The sequence below is a fragment of the Gymnogyps californianus genome, chromosome 1 (genome assembly GCF_018139145.2).
Source record: "Gymnogyps californianus isolate 813 chromosome 1, ASM1813914v2, whole genome shotgun sequence".
NCBI lineage: Eukaryota > Metazoa > Chordata > Aves > Accipitriformes > Cathartidae > Gymnogyps > Gymnogyps californianus.
Window position 1 is genome coordinate 122,049,339 of NC_059471.1, and position 22,875 is coordinate 122,072,213.

The following is a 22,875-nucleotide window of genomic DNA, read 5'->3' on the forward strand; positions in this document are numbered from 1 at the left end:
TCCAAATCTTTCTTCTCATGTCACAGACTTATTTTGCAAAGAACTGCAAAGCAGCAGTGGTTGCCATGGTTATCTCCTCCTGGAGACAACATTAATGGAAACCAAAACCCTCATACTGTCTGAGGAACAGTGATATTCAAAAAAAGAGCTGTAAAAAGGTCCTCAAACTGCCATGTTCCTGCAGCACTGACTTGAGAGATGCTCTCCGTTTTGGATCACCTGTAAGCTATGCTGACACTGCTACAGAGTGTGGTCCTTCACAGCACCAAGCAGTTGCACTTGGGAAGACATGCTTTCTTCTTGTTAACTCTCCCTCTCAAAGCCCCCAAGCTGAATTCCCAGTGCTATTTTGTTTTTAAAACAAATGTCAACCAAACAGCCACCTGGAGCGAAACCAGATGGAAGAGGCTTGCTTTGAGCCAGACATCAGGAGTTTCCCTATCCTGCAGCTCAGCCCACAGGCCATGTGGTCAGTATGGACGTACCTTCCAGATCATTGGGTTCTCTTTAGGTCAATTTTAGATTTCTCAAATCAGCAAGGCATTTTTTCCTTGCAAACTAAAAATATCTCTTACACCAATATATGTATGAGCATAACACCAATGACAGAATGCTTTGTACTAAGTTTCTGAAATTCTTGCTGCACAGGGTAGAAACTCCTGATCTGGTTCAGGTCAAGCACTGGAAACACCGGAGCTTGGGCAGCACAGTGTCTATTAGGAAGCAGGTTAAATTATGCAGAGGAGAACCCCACAACTATGCTCAGGTGGGTTCTTGGTACCAAGGTACTTCTGTGACTTTTTTACTGCACTGCAATGTAAACACAGCCTGTGATTTTCAAAAGCTAAAGATCAATCTTTAAAATGCAACTCATTGGACAGTAATAATATTTTGTCAATTCAACACACACCCCTCACCAATGGATTTTTTTTTTCTTTACACCTTTCCTTCTTCTGCAGTAGCCAATAGTACAGAGAGCTACGGATGTGGCTACAAAAAAGCAACTTCTGTTTTGTGAGCTCTAAATAAAGTTGCAATTCACAGTCTTTAAGATTGGGAAAGCTTAAAAAAAAAAAAAAGCTTAGAAACAAAAGAAATACAACATTTCAATAAGATGCCATTGGTTTTAACTGTTACCAGAAGGAGGATCTGCTGAGAGTATCATAGCAGAGTTTCCATAGAAGTTATTGACCTGTTTATTCCCCACTTCAAAAAACAGTAGGCATGAAAAGCAAAAATAAATGAAAGTAACTAATGACCTTTAACAGGAATTTGTAATGGCAATGCCCTAATCTGAGTAACAGACTAACCCAGTCCTTCTCTCTCAACTCCTTGTGCCCTCCGGCCAAACCAAACAGTCAAAACCCTAAACCCTAAAACAAGGAATTGAAATAATTTCAACGGTGATTGGAAAGTCCCTTTGCCATCACGGCCTGGTACCTCTCAGCTGCAGCACAGACTCTTAGAAACCTCCAAGCTGATGGCTAGTCTGGGGAAATGTTGACTTGTGGTACCCAAGCCATGATAATTTATGCTTCTATAAGCAATAGCGTAATTATAGCTGTAGCACTATTCCGCTTCCCAGACTTTGGCAATCAACATCATTAACTTCTCCGCCCCACTGCACCTGTGGTAATTAGTCACCAGTGTTTTAATATTACCTCCGCCAGCTGAAATAATGCTGATGTTCCACACTGTTTTGTTAAATCAGAAGGACTTGAATGGGATGTACTTGAAGAAATCTGAAGAAAAAAAAGAGGGGGAGAAAAAAAACCCAACATTCTTTTACCAGAACAATTCTTTTATGTTTACCACACAGCTTTTGAACGGATTGTTTCCTCCCTCTTCCCAAAATTCATTCATAAGATTATATATTGAAAAAGAAGTGCAGACCTGTGCATGCTGTTAAAAATAAAACCCTGCTCTACCATTGCTCCGGTGGATAACACCACTGGACACTAAAAGGTATTTGCAGATCTGGGTATCTTCTTGTCAGGACTCCTTTGAAGAGTAGGATGAACTGAAGCACATGCTCTCTCACACATGAATAGACTCCAGTGGCTAAGGACCAATCTACACCAGCATGCAACCCAGCTGGTAGTGTTTTTGAAGGCTTAGTTGGACATTTGATTGCAAAATCATTTCACTGTCATAGCTTAAGAAGGTTACTCCTGTCAGGCTGTGGCACTGCCTGTTGGTGTCCTATAGGACTCATATAAAAGAGATGCTATGAAACCAAAGTGAAGTAGGAGCCCTCAAGCCTTTGGTAACCTTTACTACTCCTCAGAGTACGGGAGGCTGTCTGGCAAGCAGGTAGCTGATTATTCTCCAGAATCTTTTTCCTGTATCAGGCCGTGATCCTCTTCAATACTGTAGTGTTTTGCATCAGTTTTGAGCTAGGTGCAAAGAAACAGTCTTTTTCTAAAAAATTAAAAGCATCAGTCTCAGGATTGGCCACTAGTATGGAGAAGAAAATGTTCTATTTTAAAGGACATATCCCATAATCTCTGATCAGGCTTGCAGGTTTCTTATACTTGCTTCCTTAGAAAGAGGTGGAGTTCTAGGGACTGGGGAACTAAAGTGTTTATAACCTTTTAGCTCCCCCTATCCTCCCAAACTCAGTTTTCATTGCTCTCAACCTACGTGGGCCCACAAAGTTGATTTTGCAGAAATCAACCCATCATTGCCGTAAAGGAAGTAAACAAAAAAGGTTAACAATGCTGTCTCTGTGTCTCCTGGAAGCTGCAGCTCTTCACAGCATCTCCCAAGCTCTGACCATTACAGCTCAAGTCTCCAAATGTTGCTTACAGCCAAGCTTTGTTAGTGCTGTTAGCACTTTGTGCCAGAAATGGCCTCCTTGCCTTGTGGAGGTGATGTGCACCCCCACCACTGCCTCCCTTCACTCTCATGCCTCCACACTGAAGGCTAAAGACAAAGCATGCATTTAGGCACAGCAAAAGACTCAGCAGAGCTGATCAGCAACAGCCTCCCAGGCTTCAGACTGCAGAGCAGCTGCTCCAGCCACTTTTAGAAACTTAGAAATTCTCAGAATTTTTTAGAAAATAATTTAACCCACTTCTGCATTTTATTTTATCACCATCTGTGAAATACTGTGAAATATCAAAAAGGAAGGCATAGGGAAGGAGGGGGGGGAGAAGATAAAATTGGTTAGTCCACATAGCAGGAGAGATGAAGGAGGAGCAGAGCAGTGTGGTGTGCTGAAGCAGACAGGCTCCCACGCGCCAGACCCCTGCCATGCCAGCAGCATGGACACAGCAGTCCAGTCCCCTCCAGTGCACAGCATCTGCGGTTTGGAGTTACAGTGGCATGGCACAGATGTCTGCCAAACGAACTTGCAAACCTAAGACACCCTCGAGGTGATAATGAACACAGTTTATTTGGGATGCTCCAAACCAGGTCCTGAACTGCTATCTGAAAACTTAAGCTGAATCTCTCACATTTTATTTATCCAATTATAATCCAATATTAGAGAGATGTCCAAAACTGGGGAGGGAAGAAAAGAAAAAAAAAAAAAGAATCGATAGCACTAACGTCCTGCAAGAGCTAGAGACAAGGATAATGTGCTTAGCACATGTGCCATGCTTTTCTCAGTTTGAGTCAGAGCCTTTAACATTCATTTTGTATATTAAATGAAGCTTGTAGGAATCCATCTGAGCAATCACTGAGAGAGAGATCACGGAAACCTGTCCAACATGCAAACGTCATGCTGCCAGACTTAGCTTCACTTTTTCTGCCAACTGCAGTACAAACTCTGCACTCCTGTGAACAAGCACCTGTCCTTCCCCCAAATTAGGGCTTCGCAAGCTTCACAGTCACATCACAACTTTTAATGCTGACTTCCAGCAGTCAGGCTCCGCTGAGGAACAGCCTTACCCCAGAACAGCACTACTCAAAGCCTGCTGCTGTCCGGTAAGGGGACACCTCAAAAACTTCTAGTGTCCCTGACTAAATACTACCAGCCTTTCTGCTGTCCCAGGGCTGCAACAGTCAAATGCCCTTATGGATCACTGATCACAGTTAGGTGTGATCACCCTTGCATAGGTGCTGCTGACAACGTAGCACACACCCACAAACTCTACTACTGCCAGGGACTGCCTGTAGGGTAAGGCAGGTTTTCTTCCACTCATGTAAGTTCCTATAAAGATAGTAGCATTACTATCCATGGAGCAAGGCATGAAAAACTTTTACTTCAGTGCTTCCAATCTCTGTCTTTTTTTCCCTGAGAGGGATTAACCTCACCAGTAAGAATATATGGCTGGATGCCACTAGATGGGATCCAGAGAACCATTTTCCTCACTGAAATAGGATGTGATTTTGAAAAAAAAAAAAAAACAAAACAAAACAAGCAAAAAAAGTGTACAAGTAAGGTGCTAGCATCCTCCCTTATTTACCTGGAATATAGCATGTATCTTCATCTTTCAATCATCAAAAAGAACAGTATTTGCACACCAAGCCTCAAAGGTTTTTGAGTGATTCATCCATATCAAGGAGGAGACCTCTACAAGGTTATATTTAAGACTCAGAGAATTTCTAGGACTTTTGGGAAATCTGACCTAGTATTCTTGATTACTGCTGACAGCTGCCAATTTCAGAACTTAATACACTGCTTCAACTTCCAACTCTTCATACAGATTACTGATGATCTCAAAGGCTACTTTTCTTTTCTTATTCTTGGTCGCGGATTCAGTAATGCACTTTTCAGTCCTTATAACCAAAGCTTTACTTTTTGAATCCTGGTATCCAGCTCCTCATTAAGAAGAATGCCGTTGTCTCTTGTCTTTACTATTGTCCTGAGCATTGTTTTTATTATAGTTATAAGGCTAATTTTTCTAAAAAGAAGGGTAACTTTTTCTGTGCAGTCTCCAAGAAACTATGCACATTAACAAGTGTATAAAGAAAAGCTAGGTCCCTGGGGCCATTGCCGCTGCCTAATTCTCTTGCTATTCCATTATTTACTAATTTATGCTTCTGGAAATATCAAATTTGATGCTAGAGCAAACCTTACACCATTCATACTTTTTGGGGGAAAAGATACACACATCTTCCCATTGTGACGCTAATGGGTATAACTTTACCTCTGCCAACTGGAAGAGTGCCGACTTCCCACAGTGCTTTACTGGCTCAGGACTTGACAACTGGGAAGTATTTGATGAGATCTAGGTTTTAAACGAACAGAGGAGAAAATATTTCAGTGGCACACAGGAAAGACAGAAAGGAAGGGAGAAAAAGAATGAAAAAATTAAGGAGTTAGTTAAATCAGTTACTTTTAGGTCTTTCTGGCAGAAGGCCCTACTTCAGATAGGCAATCCCATCCAAGAAACACTTAACGGGCATTTAGAAGTCAGCAGGATACAAGGAAATACAGAATTTCTTCCTTAGATTAGGCTCATGGATTCTCTTCTACGTTTGTATTGTCCACAGCTAATATTCTATCATGCCATGTGTTCTATGTGGCTAAGTGAACAAGACATAGCTGTTGCTTAAAAACATGAACTGTGGTGGTCAAGGTTAAATAAAATCCTCCCAGAAAGCCTGGGCAGTATTTCCCATTCGGTTAGATATAGAAGAGAAACATTTGTCCTCACAGGCACTGCTTGTTTCACTTACTTTAGGTAGCAAAAAGAGATAAGACCTTATGTCTGGAGATCAAATCTAGCCTTCTAAACAGATGTTGGTGTGGCAGCACCAGCACTGAGTAAATAACTACCACCACACTTCAGGGAATTGCTTTTACAGCCAAATTTTTTCTGACCTGCTTCCAAGTGCAGCATTATGAGTTCACCAACGCAAGAATTAATCGTTATTTCTCATATTTGATCTTTTTTGGCATGGCATTACATGGTAGTATTTGACCTGGAAGCCTTGAAAAGCCCTAAGATTAGGGGCAAGACCACCAGTGTTTCCGTGGCATCTGCCTCATCACAAAAATCACGCTTATGACCATGATCTTTCAGATGCAAAAATTATCAGCTTAGCCTTTCTCTTTATATTTAATGTCCTTCTTTTGAACTAGATTATTTGAAGAGTTTACTTTTCAATTGTCAAGGAGATTCATTGCACTGCTGCCACCACCCCCCCACCCCCCCCGCCAAAATCCAGGACATCCATTTTACTGCAAGCCATTGAAAATATGGTGAATAGCACTTGAATTTTCATTAATAGTAATTTTTAATATTAAACTAAAATAATTCAAAGTCCTAGTTTTGCTTTGAGACAGTTCAGTGAACCTGCTCAGGACCCCACTGGAGTAAGTGATATTGTACACTGCACTTCGCAGGAACAGCGCCTCAACTTTTTATCTTTCTACTGTAACAATTTCTCAGCTCTTAATGATTTTTTCAGTGCAATATGAATGGCAGAAAAGGGACAGAAAAACACCTGCACACTGAAGTATAACCTGAGAACATGCAGGCATACCTTGCCTCCTGATGCACAATGTGAGGCAAGAGTAAAGAATTTTGTTTTGACAAGAGAATGGGTGCTCCTAACAAAATGCAAGTGAGATCTTTGTAGTACTAACAGAAAGAGAGGAAGCCAACATTTCACTTCAGCAAAAAAATTCTCTTCATAGTCAAGAAAACAAACTGCAAGAGACATAAACATATAATTCATTCTGCTGAAGTTGCCGGCCAAACATCAGAAGAGGATGGCTGATCAATCAGCTCTCAGTGAGATGACAGATCTCATTCCCTGTCTTGACACCATTTTCCAGTTTTAATTAGAATAATCAGAACCAGCAGTACTACAACCACAAATAGCCCCTTCTTATGTAGAGGTTTAACTTGGGGATCATTAGGATCAAGTTATTATCTTTTATTGCAGGTCAGCATTTTAGCTACTATATTACATTCTGGTTTGCATAAGAAGCATGTGCCATGGTACCACTTTTTCATTTCCCTCCTAGAATAGGCATTTCACTTCAATACAGATATTTAATAATTTCAGTATATAGGCAAACAGCAAAGATATTCATCTATTTTATGTAACAGCTTTACCTGGGAAGATTACAGCTTTACCTATGGGAAGGCTGGAAGAAAAGATACTGACTAGCTCTCACACTCCCTTATTTCAAGGCATTTTGACCAAAAGTTTTGGATTCAAACCTTCTGTTCAGCACAGAAATAAACAGAAAGGGTTGCCCGCAAGCCCGCTCAAAGTGAGTATGTGAGAATGCAGCAAGGACAAAATCATCCTCAGGCATGCATTTTTCTTAAATGATAGTAACCTGCTGGACTAGCAAAGAAAATTCCACCTTGTTGCATGCTGCATGTGATTGTTTTTTTGATTAAATCACCTAGAGAAAAACTTCAGAAAAGCAGCTGAAAGTGAAGAGTTTGGGGGTTTTGGCTTAATTTTGTTTTTAAGATGGTTAAACTAGCAATTTTATTGCTTTCACTCTCCAGAAGCATTTTCTTTGTTTAATAACAGATGAGAGTTTAGCTTAGTTAATCTAAGAGGTACTCTTGTTTCTTCTCAACGAAGCAGTCATCACCATCTGTTCGCATTTGCCAAACACACATCCAGTAAGACCAAGAGAGCAATGGGTCCCATCTGCTCTGCTTCCCTCACATGGCAGGGAGGATGACAGCAACCAGCCCATGTGAGCAGACAGCTTGCAAATAGCCACCGTGCTAAGGAACAGCCCACTGCTCAGAAATCACTGGCCTATATAATGGCTTTCCATAAAGCTACAAATGAGAAGGACAAAAGTAGGACCAAGTATTTGCAAGATCAGAGCAGAATGAGAAAGCCAAGAGTGTAACTTGGCAACACTCCAAACTTAAAAAAAACTCTTATGAGGATGTCACATCATCTTTGAAGACCTCCAAGGCGCTTGCCTGCGCAGCCACAGGACCCAACGAAGTCTTACTCCCGGGATATTCATCGTCTGTGGCAAGTCACTGGGCAGGCCTCATTAGCCGTATCCTCAACAGCTTTAATTGACGACTATAGCACTTGGGACAGACAACCAGATGACAGGCTAACTGAGGCTGTAAAGATGAAAAGAATCCTATGCTATGTCTACATATAACGAGCTGTTTCTGAGTGACAGGGCACTTGTACTCCTGGGCTAAAGGTGTTCATTTTAAATGACAAATCTACTCAATGGGATCGCTGTCTTCACAAAGAGGCACTCTTACTCACCCTGCCACAAAGGCGGCGAAGAGAAAGGGAACATATGAAGGACACCCAGCCAGAACCAAAACTGAGCTGGGATGGCTGCCAAAAGTCTCCAGGCACATCAGACCACAGCACACTTTGCATTTCTTCACAGTTCTACTTGGCTACTGGCTAAATAACTACTTTTTCTCCCTCCCTTTTTTCTTTTGTAGCAGCGTACATTGCTGACAGCAGCCTACTGCAAATTGCTTACCATAATTTAGCTTACTAAATGCAGTAATGCGTTCATATAGACAGGACCCAGTAAGAAGTGGCACAGTAAGGAACGGGATTTTTGCCAAACTTGACAAAGACACCCTGTGCAACTGAAAGCCCTTATATTTGAAAGAGCACAAGCAGCTTTAATAGTGGGGGGAGAAAGCTTCAAGAGGTTCTGTAGCATGCTCAATACTTTTCCCTGGAACAACCTAAATGAAATTAGGCTGCAATCTTAAAAAAATGCCATTTCTCTATGGCGATAGATAAAACATGGTGTTAGTCACTGCCATTAAGGTTTCACAACAACAGTACAACACAGGAGGAATAACCACTGCCAACAAGGGTTGTTTTTTGTTTGTTTGTTTGTTTTTTTGAGGGGGGAGTGGTGTGTGTTTTGTTTTTTGCTTTTCCAAATTTCTGTCCCTTATTTCCAGACACTGAAAAACACACCAAAAAAAATACAACCCCCTCCAGACTGCACACACGTTTCAATATTTTTACAAGAAAAAGAGATTAACCCTGACTTTAAAACTGTCCTCACCAGTTTCTAATTAACTTTCTATGCACCTCTTCTACCAAACATTCGATGATTCATACATGCACTCCAGTGTGCCAAATGAGCTGGCTCAGTGTAGTGGTATGCAACTCAATGCACTGTCACATCCGTATGACAATTTTCAGGTTTGTCATTTTGTTGTTTGTTCAATTAGGAGAGGAAATTATTTTAGGTTCTGTGAAATTTTGAAAGTATGGCTAAGTCAGGTTTTACATGACAATTTGAAAATGCTGTACTAAAGGCAATTCACACCCTGTTCAACTCTGCAGATATCTAAAATTGCTGTTTAATTAAAATGTAAGATGGCTAAGATTTTGGAAACTAAGCAGATTCACTCGTGCAGTATTTTGCAATAAAATTCACAAGAAATGTTCTTCAGCTTATCTCTTTTACTTGGTTTAAAAGGTTGGCTTCAGCACACGGCTTCATCCTGCTCAATTCCACTAATTTTCTCGAAAGGAGTTTCCAAGTTTACTTGTAACTTTAAAAAAAGGTGGCACATATGAAAACATCTTCATGATTACAGATATTAACTCTATTGTATCTTTTATAGGGGTGTTTGTAGTCGGGTATTTTATGGCACCTGAATCAGTAAATTGTTTTTTCTTAATTGGGCCTCCTAATAAATACATCAAGGCCTATCCTAGTCAAGCTAAAACCACACAGTTTTTAGTACACAGCTAAAAGTACACAATTAGCTTAACATTTAGTGGAAAGAAGTGTGTTGTATGTAGTCAAACCTCCGTAAGCACACAGAATAACAAACAGGGTATCTTTTCATCCCATCATGCTCCTCCACAATAGCACCAGCTCCAATCCCGGTCTTTTCAGACACACCCTGAATATACCTTTAGCATAACTGATTCTGCAAGCAGTACCAGACTCCCCCAAATGGGCAAGAAGAGTATATGTGTGGTAAGTCAATTCATAGAGGCACATTAAACACATGGGAGAAGAAATTCTTAAAAGCAATCTTTAAGAACTACAAATCTTCAATACATGGAGGAAGGAGGATAGCTTACATACTTATGGGTAATTTATAGGCTTTATAAGTCACCACCTAACCATGTTGTTACATATCCTTGTAGCTGTTGTGATAAGCTTCCTTTGACCTGCTAGGTTATTTTTCAAAGAATTCCTGCCCCTAGGGCAGTTGCCATTTTGCACTGCTGCAGCCTCTTCCATAGGCAGTGCATAGCATCATTTCAGAATGTCTTTTATTTGTTGTTTTCCTAGATGTAAATTAAAAGGCCATTTGGAAAATATGTCTGCAGTGGTGCTTTGGTATAGAAGGCCAGGTAATGTTCACAAACACAGTATCTTTTGTGTATGCTACAGCTGGTAGAACTGGCCAACATCTGGTCCAATCACTAGTTACTCCCTCCACAACTTTCTTAACATAATGCTGTCATGAAGATACACATCTACTGATGGGAATCCCTTATAAGACAGGGTGCTTAGCCATTCAGTGACAACTCTTATTGGTTCCTTGCTTCCTCCCATCCTCCCCTACCATATTTCAGCCGTTATACCTCAGCAAACTGAAACAACACAGACCCCTCTGTTTGTTTTACAGCTCCTGGGACTCCAGGCTGTGATGTGCCTGAAGAGATCTGTCAGGAAAACAATTACGTTTGTATTACCTAACTCTTCAGTTTCAATATCAAACTTCAACGTGCTAAATTTCTGATCCATCATACAGAAAGACTCCTGGTATGTAAGAGCATGCAAACGAGTCCCAGCACACTCGTACAAAGAACAGTATCTGCTTTCCAGGAGACACATAAATGGGTGATCTGCGAAATGGTGAGCTTGAATTATTTTTCACAAGGAAAATGTTTCCTAGGATCAACAGAACAGGCTAAGACTTTTTTGAAGGGCTTTTATTTGCCCGCTGATATGTCAAAACAGGGTTAGCAACAAAAACTTAACACTATATTGTGTTTCACAGTTCAGTGAAAGACCTGAGACTGCAGAATGATGGTGCTGATAGAGCACAAATTACTACTTAGCAAGGAAGGTAAGCGTGGATGGGGACACAATGCGTGCAGGTACTTTGAGAGACCAGATCTATCCCAGACACTAAGGTAACTGCATTTTATACTGTTTAACTTGTGTCAATTATTTTTTGTCGCAAATGACACCTCTGATTAATGTTAGACCTTGCTACAAGTACCAATTATTTTGCCATTGACACACATACCTACCATGCACTGGTTAGGTGCAGCCTCACTACAGGCTGTTTAACATCCTTGAAAAGTAAGACTAGCTAACATGCATTTCTAATTACTGATCAGCAGCGAGCTACTTCTAAACCGCATGTTTTAGCAGTGCAGATGAGCTTGTTTCCTGGCACCCACTGAAGTTCTTCTTCGATGGGTAAGGAAAAGCCAGCGGTCACAAGCCCTTAGCAAGACCGTATCTTGCAGCACACAACACAATTCCTGCCTGCTACCACATGGCTCTAGCACTTTCCTGCTTGGGCACTGTAAAATGAACTGAAACAATTAAATGAACTGGTATTTGTCTTACTCTTTAAAAGATTTAGCAGTGAAATTCAAGAAACAGACCATTATCAAGAGGAACTATACAAAGTGTGACATTGCTCAACTGACAGTATAAGTATACAAAAGCATCTTAGAAGTACTGGAAGATGGATGTTGAATTATTACCATAGAAGCATCATAAGTGACACTAGAATTAACCAATTTTAAGAAGCTTCTAAGTATTGCTTTTCATTGCTGGCACACCAGGCATTTCCTCTTCCTAACAATAAAAGCCAGCAGGCTGTTTAAGAGCCTAATTACAGGTTATGTACTTCACTCTGGCCATTACCTTTAATCAGAAATAAAGGATCAGTGCTTTAATTTATTTCTAATACATTTTGAAAGCCTCAGATCTTAAGTTGGAACTCAAGGTCTTGTGGGTTGATGTTAAAACAAACAAACAAACAACAAAACAAAACAAAAAAATCATATCTTCTGTGTGCTAGGATTGCAATGCATCAGCTCCATAAGTGAATACGTTTAGGGAGGAGTATGAACGTGCACACAGCAATGAATATTAAAGACACGGGAGTCAGATTCACAGCTGGTGTGAAAACAGGTAATAAAAAGAAGCCCCTGCTATGACAAAATTTCTTTCCATATGCGCTTACTCAAACACCACCCAGTGTCCTGTATAATCAATATTTATACAGCTAAATACATGTCACGATTATGACCATTTCAAAAGTTGGAAAGATACCAACAAGCAAGTGATGCTTGCAGAGGACCAGGATTCCTTGCAACCTCATTCTTGTCGTGTTATTTATGTCAATGGAATCCATTAAAACTCGGATGAAATAGCGTACATTTAAAAAAAAAAAAAAACAACCACCACAGTTGCACTTCTAGCAATAACTGGAAATATGTTGACAAAAATATTGTACTTTGCAAAACTAAAGCATAGTTGCATAGAGCTATTTGGTGGTTATAGAACAGCAGAAGATTTTGGAAATTCCAGAACTCCAGTTATGGAGCAGCCACAATAGATAAAGGACATAATGTAACATCCAAATACACAGTTAAAACTTCAGTTAGTAAGACTCTAGTTTAAAACTAAGTGCAGGAATGATGTCTCTAAATTACTGCTTAAAACACAGCTCCATTATTGCACCAGGTTTCCACCATGTTCCTAAACACACTCTCCTGCACTTCAAGTCTGACCTATCTACCTGATAAATGATCCAGTACCATAAACCCAAAAAGAAGGAAAAAATAAAAAGTATGAATTTTAGTTAAAGATTTTTGATTTCTCTTTCAGCTGAACATCAGATGCTTCTTAAAAGGAAACACTGAGGAAGACAACTCTTTTTAAAGAAACTCACCTCCGCAAACTGAAACAACGATGACTTCTGACAGGCTTCCGTAGAATTAGTTGCATCAGATTGGCAAGTACTCGAGGAAACCTGAAACAAGGAGTGTGCAGAGTAAGACCTCAAAGGTGCTTTTTTCAAGCTAAGAACAACAGTGAGCAAAACAAAATACCATGCAGCAGTAACAAGAAGCAGTGTTTAAGAGAAGATGGGCAATCTAATGTTTCATAGTCTTGGACCAGTTAAATCAAATTTATAGGTGAAAACATAGTTCAGCACCCATTTTAATGCATTTGAAAATCATCTAAGAAGGAAGACCACAAGAATACCAGGAATTTTTTTTTTCTTCTGTAATTCCAAACTTTGCAAAAGAGTTTTATGCAACAGAATACTGATGATATTGGGCTACTACAACTACCTTGTATTGGTGATGCTATCAACACTGCTCTATCTGTAATTTGTACTACCATTCTGAATAAGAAAATTACTTAGAAGCTAAAAAAATTATTTTGAAGACATTGAGAGTTGCTAAGTGACAGAAATACTTATTAGAAAAATAATCCCCAATCACCTAACAGCATGAAAATAAGTAGTTAAGGGTACTACAAGCCTAAAATTGCTCAAATAATATACCTAAATATCCATTTAGGGGTGCTTATGAGAAGCAGTGCAAGAAAGCATAACTTTTGAAATCAAAATACAAAGAAATGACTGTTCAAAAACAATAGCCTTATTCGAATTAACAGAGCTTAGTCGTACTATTCTTACTAGCCAGAAATGTGTTAATCAAGCATCATTCTGTAAAGGAATTGTATCAAATATGATACATTCATTAAATGTCACATTTGAGTGTAAAAGATTTACATGTGTAAATCCTAGAAGCATGAGGTACTGTTAGTATAAAATAAGGTACGTAACATGGCTTACAGGAAACAGAAAAAAGGAAGCAGGCTTTGTGGGATTTTAGGAAAATTAACAGGATGGAAATTTTTTCCCCTAACAATTTTCAATTTTTCCATGAAATTTCAGTTTATTTAAAACATTTTGATGCAAATGTGTTTTTTCTTTTGTTTATTACCAAAACAAGTATGTCAATAGCATTTATTAGTGAATGCACACATGAGATTTAGCTAGCAACTGCATCTGTTGCTGGTAAGCACAAAGCACCACAAGAATAAGCAGGCCTACAGCACATGCAGTTTGTACTGCTGCTCCTGCTGCTGTTTGTCTGAGATGCTTAAGCACTGCAATAGCACCAGTGGCATTTTGTTTCAGGAATCTGCTACCCATACTCCCCTGAAAACACTAAATCCAAGTGTAGCAACCCACAAGGCCAAGGGGAACTACAGCACACGACTATTTGCTTACGTACACAGTCGAACTTGTTTCTTCCCTGCCATAAAACCAAGCAGTAACAGTGCCTCCTATGATCTATGCTTCCATTATATTTATTAAACGCCAAGCAGGATGTTTTATCAGTGTACTATGGCAGTATACCAACCCAAAGGTTTACAAAGAATGTATTTTTAATGCCTGTCTTTTGCCTTTTCAATCGTTTGTTACTGTTTTCACTGATGTAATGTTTATTACTGCTTTTCTCATGTTTCTGTATGATCTGTTTAAGATGTCTGCAATGGTGTGGATTGTAGCCGGGATGCACACCAATACTGCTGCTGTTGAGCAAGACCCATCTCTGAAGGGTCCAAGTCTCTGCACTGGTGTGAAATCCATAAGGATGCTGCTTGCATGTCTGAGCACTCATTTGGTTATTTCAGTCTACTTCCCTGGTGGGATTCTCCCAGGAATAACCAAATTTGGGATTTGGCTCCCCATATATCTTAAATTTTCTGCAGTTCGACCAGCTGCCGTACGTAGCTTAGTTTGTGGTGTCTATTGAAGCAGTTTGTTCGCAAGCGGAGCCTATTCAATGTGCCGTATGAAAGGGCACTACTTTGCTTAGGAGAAGCGATGTGAACAAGGAAGCCGTGTGAAACCTCTCTGCTCCCCGAGGCAGGCGCTGCAGGGCCACGCATGCCTGAACTCTGCCCACCCGCCATAACGGAGACTGTGGCTTCACAGCTGCCTCTGCCGATCTCGGGGCACATCCACATGAACGTGCCAACACACGCCCAAGCTGGCACGGCACAAACCAGCTCTGAGTTAGGAGCCATTGACTTGTGCCACCCCAGGAGCACTGTGGGGGAGCGGAGAAGCCCTCCTGAGAGGGGCTATTACGGCTCAGCCCCTGCAACACAAGTGCCGTAAGGCACTTGCTCCCCAGGCGGGCACAGAGAGGGAGGACGAGCCTCCTCACTGCCTCTGAGGCCAAGTGCCAGGGGTTCAGGCACAGCTTGTTCACCTTGTGGTACAGGAACCACAAGCCGTGGAAGGTGCGAAGCACAGTTTCCTACAGCTTTGTGTGCAAAGGACAGATTGCTCGTGCCCAGTAACTCAGAGGCGATTTTGTGGTTAGAACAACCATACTTTTCCTACCAATTTCTGTTACCTTTAAAAAGTTAATGCTGTTGTCTTTGCTTGACAGAAGCACTAATTTGAGCTTGTTTCTTCTACTCTGCTGCTCCCCACACACTTCTGACTTGTGGGAAATTTATTATCTCCAGGACTTCTAACCTCTGCCAGGCTGAACCTGATCAAAGCCTTAAAATAATTACCGGAGGGAATGGATGCACAGATAGTGCCATTGCATACATCTCACGTCCTGCCATAATAAAACATCCTCAACATCTCCTCATTTCCTCTCCTCCTTCCTCCTCCTGGCTTACCCTCAGCTGCACCAAGACATTTTTTGCTTCTGATTTACACCCTGGGCAATACCATCCTGCGCAGACCCGGCATCGAACGCAAGGTAACCTTTTGTTCTCAAAGAGATGGAAACCACAAGGATACCGCCTCCATAGCCTCCCCTTCCCTGCAGGTTACCATAACATGCTCTAAAATGGATCACGCTGAACGAAGGCAAAGGACAGCCCCTGGCTCACCTTCCGCACCGACTGATGCGAGGCTTTAATGCTGTCCTGATGTGCAGAGCAGCGGCAAGGGGGGAAACTGGTAGAAGAGCCAGCTTTTGGACTACATGACAAATTCCAGGATTTCTGGGCAGTAACCTACCGACAGGCCACTAGGTGCTGCTGTAAGGCAAGCAAAGGGCCTGATGGGCGAGTAAGCGAGATGTGCAGGGAGGGAGGTGAGCCGGCAAGCAAGGAGCACCCCTCACCCGGCTTCAGCCTTTCTGCTAATAAACGTGCTGTGAGGACCAGGCTTTGCCTAGCACAGCCACAGTAGCTGGAGCAGACCCGTCTGGCGTTTCTGCTCGGGTGTTCAACAAAATATGCTCATATACACACCACAGTCTTGCGTAACTGATGAAAGGACCGAAAAGCCAGGTGGAAACTCACTGCATATCCAAGTCCTTTGTTTACTGCTGGTAAGGTCTGTAGCTTCTCCTACCTATCTGCTTAGTAACTCCAACTTGGAAATGAATTTCCAGCTTGGAAATCAATCATGTACCGACACATGTTATTAGAAGAAAAACCCTCTAAGTCTATTGAAAAAAATTACAAAAATAGGAACATAACCAGCAACATACAGAGATGGCGACTGAAACCTCAATGCATTTCTGTAAGTATCTCTGTTGTGCCTCCTCCCGTCCTCCCGCTGGCGCCTGTTCACTTTGTTACCTGACATCTGGGCTTCCGACAACTTGAAGGTTAAACACCTGACTTGAAAAGTCCCTATACATCCATTTAACATACACTTGACAGAAAATCAGCAGGCGTTGAATACATTTATGTGGGATTAGCAGACCTCTAAGTATAATTTCCCCCATCTTCTCCCAAGTTCTGAGCAAACTATGCTGGTGCTGCCCTCCTTTCTATTAACAATTTTTAAGATGATAATAGTATTTAAGACCTATGCTTACAAGGCCACCCAAGTCTGCATAATCAAACATATGCACAAGCAGTCAAACTGCTTGTTGACAGGTAATCTTATGTCTGGCAGTCCCCCAGTTTAAGAACCATCTATATGAACGTGTATCTTACATGCACACACACATGCTTTAATGATAATGAAGACTACATGATATGATTTAGAGTATTCTTTTAAAAATGACACTGCATCTGTCCTTTTTTTTTTTAAAAAACATAGAAATGCCAGGGTTTTAGATAGACATATATTTATATACCTACATGCATATGAAAAAAATACCTATATTTTTTCATAGTTAAGCAACTTTTGAACCTCTTCACTGACTATACCTCAGCAGTCACCTTAGCACACCAAATTCTCCTCCACATCAATACCAACTCTAACTCAACGCAACTAACCCCCCCTCCATTGAAGAGGAAAGCAGCTTACCAATTCTACAATGAATTCTTGAGCTTCTTACTAAGCCTGTCATGCCACCTCCTACCATGTTCTGCTAGCCTCCCAAATACTGGTTTGAGTGTGAAACTGTTTTCAAGCATAAGCATGGAAGTCCAACCATAGGTTGTTCCACAGGCATGCAAAGATCAACATCTTATGTCTCCTCTTATGTCCACACACCCAAGGATGGAAAGCCAGAAGTGCTGTTCAGTTATCCAAGTCTAAATAGGTTTAGGATCTTTACCGCATTTGGGGAAACACGAGCCTAAGAAATATTTGCTCCGTATCTAATCACCACTGAAACACTGAATCAAAAGAAGATAAAGGAAAATGGAAGACACACCAGGACTGCCACGCAAAGAAACTGAGGAAGTTTCCCAGTGCGCAGAAACACAGCTGGAGACTTAATTCCTGCTGACACGCAGTTAGGAGGACTAAGCTTCATCCATTTGGGTCCCTTTGAGAATACCAAGCACCCAGATTGTTCTGGAGGATGCATTTTACATAGGGGACCCTCCGAAAGAATCAGACGTGCAGTTTTTTTCCCTGCCAAAGTGCTCTGACACTTACCTGCTTCTCAGATAGTGTAGGACAATTAAAAGATGGTTCATAAGTACAGGCTAATTTCTGGCCCATCATGATTCTAACAACAGCCAAGTAATCCCTCAACTAGCTGTGTTCAGGATGTATTTACAACAATTATTTTGCTCCACATTTTGGGGGAAAGCAGATTACACAGTTTGCCTCTTTGATGTGGAAGGTCAGGTTTCAAAAGAAAACTACAGGCCCCAAAAAGCACAGCGTAGTATAGCTTATCCATAAAGTAAACATTACATCACAAGTCATATTGCATGCTTCTATCAGAAAAAATGGGGTTTATGTAGGTGCATGGGAAATGTGTCTTTTGCTCAAAAAAAGAAAGTCCTGATTAAAAAAAAAGTTCATATACTAAAACAATCACAAAACATCATTTTTGACTGGTCTCTAAATCCACATGTAGATTTTATTCCTTCACTGCCATCTGAAATCGTACTACTTGAGGCACTTTTCATGTAAAATCAAGAAAGCTCAACTCACAAGGTCATAGTAAAGACCCTTCTTAGTGGAACTGAGTATCTGTGACTACAATACACCTTCCCTCTCATTTAAACATAACAGCATAGTAAAAACAGTTTTTAAATTCCAAGCCGAGAGATTAAAAGTTTGAAAACTACAGGACATTCTCATTTTAGCACAAAATAATCAATTTCTTTTCTCTTCTCTGCCAACCTTACCCTAATGTTTCTTATTTTTCATGCTGCAGCACAGAAAGCCAGTATGCCCATCCGCACAAAGACTTCCACTGCACAAACTGGTGTGCAAAGCATTGAGGAGTCTTGGCAGTACAGGGGCAATCCATCTCAAACGCACTACACATTTTACATTTGGGGGTATCACATATACATAGTTAATTACTGCTTTTCCTCCCAATAACAACAAAAAAAGAAAAAAGAACCCCCCCTCACTTCCACTGCTGCTCTTTCCAGGCTAGAGATTTATGGCAGTGACTACCTATTTTACCCAATATACAAGCCACCTTTTGAACTATTTTCAAAGCTGGCCCAAAAAATAGATCATAAATAATAATCAGTCTAAAGAAAGACCAGAGGTCTCTGCACTACTGGAGATATGCAGGAACATTTTTATTTACTAGACTCCTGTCATGGTTTAACCAAGACAACTCCCTTGTAAAAACAAAATGTTTGTGATGGCAACTGAACTACAAACTTCTTTTTAGACATAAAGACTTAGTGAATAGGAGTAGACTGCAATACCTTGATTGCCTGTTAGCACTTGCATGCTTTCAGAATGCATATACAATGACACTAACTGTATGGAAATCACTAGGTATTTATTTTGCTATTAGTGCCAATGCCACAGTTGTGTGAGGCACTGCACAAGCATATGAAATCCTTGCCCAAAAGAGCTTGCAAACCACCTGTTTGTTAACACAGTCACTGTATTTCAACCCTTCTACCTGTGACAATATCCTCTCATGGGGCAGACTTACCTGGTCCAATCAAATATTCAGTCAGCAGACTTAATATTGAACCAATATAAAAACTGTGCCCAACCTCTACATTCATGGTTGGGATACAAGACTTACATCACAGGGCTCACACTTCAGTCCCACCTGAGGTCACCCAAGACGTATCTTAAATTTCATTTCCCACTGGTCAAATATTCCTCTTCAGAGCTCCCTTTAAACTGAGGGCTCGTGGTAAGGGAGAGAAACTGAGGGCTCGTGGTAAGGGAGAGAAGAGAGTTCCGTACCTCTTGTGCAGTCAGGGCATGTTCCCCTGCTAGAAGCAGCATACTCAGGCCTCCCATTTGTGTAGGATCTGTTAAAAGAGTAAAAGCAAGTCTTAAGTTTATCCATTTGCTTGTTTAAAGAACCTACCATTTGCAGCGTTAAACCCCCAGAAGACTACTTGTCACAGACACTCTAAGCAAGCTGCCATAAAAGGCAGTTCAAGAGAATCACAAATAACCATTTCTGTACCCTCTGGGAGAGGCTTTCAAAGCTGTTTGAAGGATTTAATTAGATTTGTGTGCTTAACACCCCATTGCGTGGATTTACAATTTTACTGCCAAAGGTTTTATGTACTACAGAGATGGATATCTTTAAAACAGCAACTGTAACGATCTCATACATAAATATACACAAAGATGCTCTAATATCACACATGTTTATAACTCAATGGATGCTCCTACCAAGGGAGTGGTTCCCTTCCTTAGCCACTGAACAAGTAAAAGGATGGAACAAAATGACACGATAAAGCTCTGAAGCAAAATTTCTATTTTCATTTAGCTAGGCTGGCTGCCTACTTGCTGCCCTGCCAATACAATATATAATTGAGGAAAGTAAAATGGAGATATAAATGTTCTTTCTCCAAGTATTGGATACTGACAGCTTCTCGCCTCCAGCCTTCCCGCACGTCAGGAGCTCTGAAAACGACAACAAGAAGTGAAAGCAATGAACACTGGCACTGCATTGTTCATGGAGTGGCTTTTCCACTCAGAACAGTGGTTGCTCTTCATCGTCATGAAGACTAATTGTTTGATTTTGGGGGAGTGCCTGGGAAGCAATGCAGGGGCTCGATTTAACAGTGTGTCATGTAGAGAGAGGAAGACAGTCTGTGGCCCAAATGTCTCACACAACAGCCACAACGTGAGAGAAAGGGAAGCATTATCCTTGCTGTATTGCTGAGACACCAACTTCAGTAATGATGAAACACCAAAGAAAAGTAACTTTCCCCAGCTTTCACTACGCATGCACTCACGTTTTCCAATTTCCTTTCGCTAAACTACACAGAAACTCTCTACAACAATGAATTACACATGCCTGGGACCATTCCCTGGAATGGAGGCCAACTGGCACAATTACCCTTGTCCATTTGGTTGCATTTTGTTATGCAAAATTTGGATGTGGAATAGCTGCAACCAAAATGCCCACTGGGAAATCCCGTGGCCCATTCCCACTCATGAGTGGTACCGAGGAATTTGTTGAACTTTCCAGCTGACATGGGCCAAACCTGTACCTGTAAACTTCCGAACGATTTAGCGCTACAGATGATAAAGGTCCAGTTCACAGGAATACTCACTGGTGCTGTTTAATTCAATACCACAGATGCTGCCAAAAGTTCTCCCTCAGACAGCATCTCGCACTGACATTCACAGGGTAAGTTTTTTCAATGCTGTCTTGAAACAGCAGTAAACAGAAGCAGAGGAAAGCAATGTGAATAAACCAGGCTCATTCACTATCTCAAGGATAGAAGAGTGGCTCATTATCTTAAGAACACAGCCTAAATAGCATCTAGCTTCAAACTCAATGTTCAACTGGAATTAATTTTTTCCTTTACCATAATAAACAGGTAGAAGGTGTTGTTGGTGGTGGGTGTTGTAGTTTTGGTTTTGTTTTTTTTTTTTTTTTAAACTTTTTACTTTTAAATAAAAGAGGGGACAAAAGATATTAAGTTTCTACAAAGAGACAAGGCACTATCGGAAGCGTAGGATCTAGTAACATGAAGTGGTTGAAGAAATGGAGACAGAAAATGGGAAGGGCCAGCAAGTACGTAAGCACAATCGTAAGTGAAGTGATCCTGCTAGCACAGCACGTTTTGCCATCAAAATACTTGATCAGAAACCGTTCAGTCCTTCAAACAAGAGGACATCAGAGCAATTAAGAAGTGACAAGTGAACACGTATCTTGAAAGATAATGCCTGAGCAGGCAGTAAATTTGGAGGAAGGAGAGATGGGAAGAGATCTCCAGGCCCATCATAAACTTACTGAGCTCCATATTAATCAATAACGGCTTGGCTGGTTGCTTTCTACTTTCTTTATTCCCATTGGAAGACTGTTGCAGAACCCAAATCTTCTAAGCATTAAGAGCTTTCTTCCAGTTTTCAGTTTAAATTTACTCAGTGCCATGTGGTACACATTTTTTCTGGTGCCCGCATCTTTAAGATTAAGTAACTGTTCTCCCTAAATGGTATTTCCCTCTTCTGCCTTTACAGGAGTCACCCTACTCTTCTTCCGCTTGCTCTCCTAGCCTAAACAAATCAAGATCTCCTGATGTCATCAAGCATGTCCACCTCCCACGCTCCCAGCGATCCCGGTAGCTCTCCTCTCCAGTTATTCCAGGTGGAATTTATCTTTCTTGTACATGAATGACCAGCAGGACAACCACGTCAGATGAGCTGTGCTCTGTTCAATGGCATTAACTCTTCTCTACAGTTCCTGAGAACACTTTGCCTGACACATTGCAGCATAGCACTTTCTTATGCCCACATGACATCGATGGCTCCCAGCTGCTCTCTTGTGCTTCACTTTAGTTACCTGTGGGTCTTCTTCCCCCTCCTCAGTTTTGGCCAACTGGACAACACCCAGCTTATGGCTCTAAAATTCTTCCCCCTCTTCTAAATATCTTCTTGGTGGTCTCAGCTTTCTGCCCTTCAAGTAAGTAGCTTATCATAACAGGACAAGGATAGGACTGTTTTTTCCCCAAGTAAGCAAATACTTGAACTGTTTATTTAAATATAAAAATTAAGAGGAAGGAAAAAAATGACAGCTAAGTGGAAAGTGAAAGTTTAATTTGGTGCTTAAACAACCTGAATACTTATGCTGCAGCTGTAGCAGAGGGCTGGTGCTTAGATGTCTGATCATGATAAAACCAAAAATCCTTCCACTAAGATGAAGTTATTTTGTAATTTGAAACCTAAGTGAAGACAAAATGTACATATGCAAACACTGCCATATTTTTATAGTGCCTTCTCAGCACAAAGATGTTTCTCTTATGGCATTAAGAACTTACTGGTATGAAGAATTAAGAATTTTAAGTGCTATTTTAAAGCAATTTACAGTTAAATCAACAGTAGTGAGAAAACAGCACACACATTTGACTTGCAGAATGGGACGTGATTTGTGACTTTCTCAACAGCTTTTAATATTGATGAAACTTAAAACCATCTCACTATTTGGGAATGACATACTTTGTTAGTATTGGTCTGGCTAGATACTGATCATCGCAATTTTTCAGTCAGACGAAATAAAGAACTGAGGAAGAACTAAGCAGAAAGAAGGCCAGCAGGTAACAGTTTCAACTAACTTTTACCTGTGTGCAGAATTAAGCTTTTT

General features: G+C 40.9%; 1 protein-coding gene across 3 annotated transcripts in view; it reads right to left on the reverse strand.

The window, feature by feature from the left end:
- BBX (BBX high mobility group box domain containing) overlaps positions 1-22,875 on the reverse strand; it is a 146,821-nt gene that overhangs the window by 30,079 nt on the left and 93,867 nt on the right. For 2 of the 3 annotated variants that reach the window (XM_050894680.1, XM_050894689.1), the window contains exons 5-8: positions 19,512-19,579; positions 12,825-12,905; positions 5,097-5,177; positions 1,662-1,742 (exon numbers count right to left, since the gene is read on the reverse strand). In XM_050894680.1, the coding sequence (XP_050750637.1) occupies positions 1,662-1,742; positions 5,097-5,177; positions 12,825-12,905; positions 19,512-19,579 (311 nt within the window). The remainder of the gene's footprint in view (positions 1-1,661; positions 1,743-5,096; positions 5,178-12,824; positions 12,906-19,511; positions 19,580-22,875) is intronic. The other variant, XM_050894696.1, reaches the window with a different exon arrangement.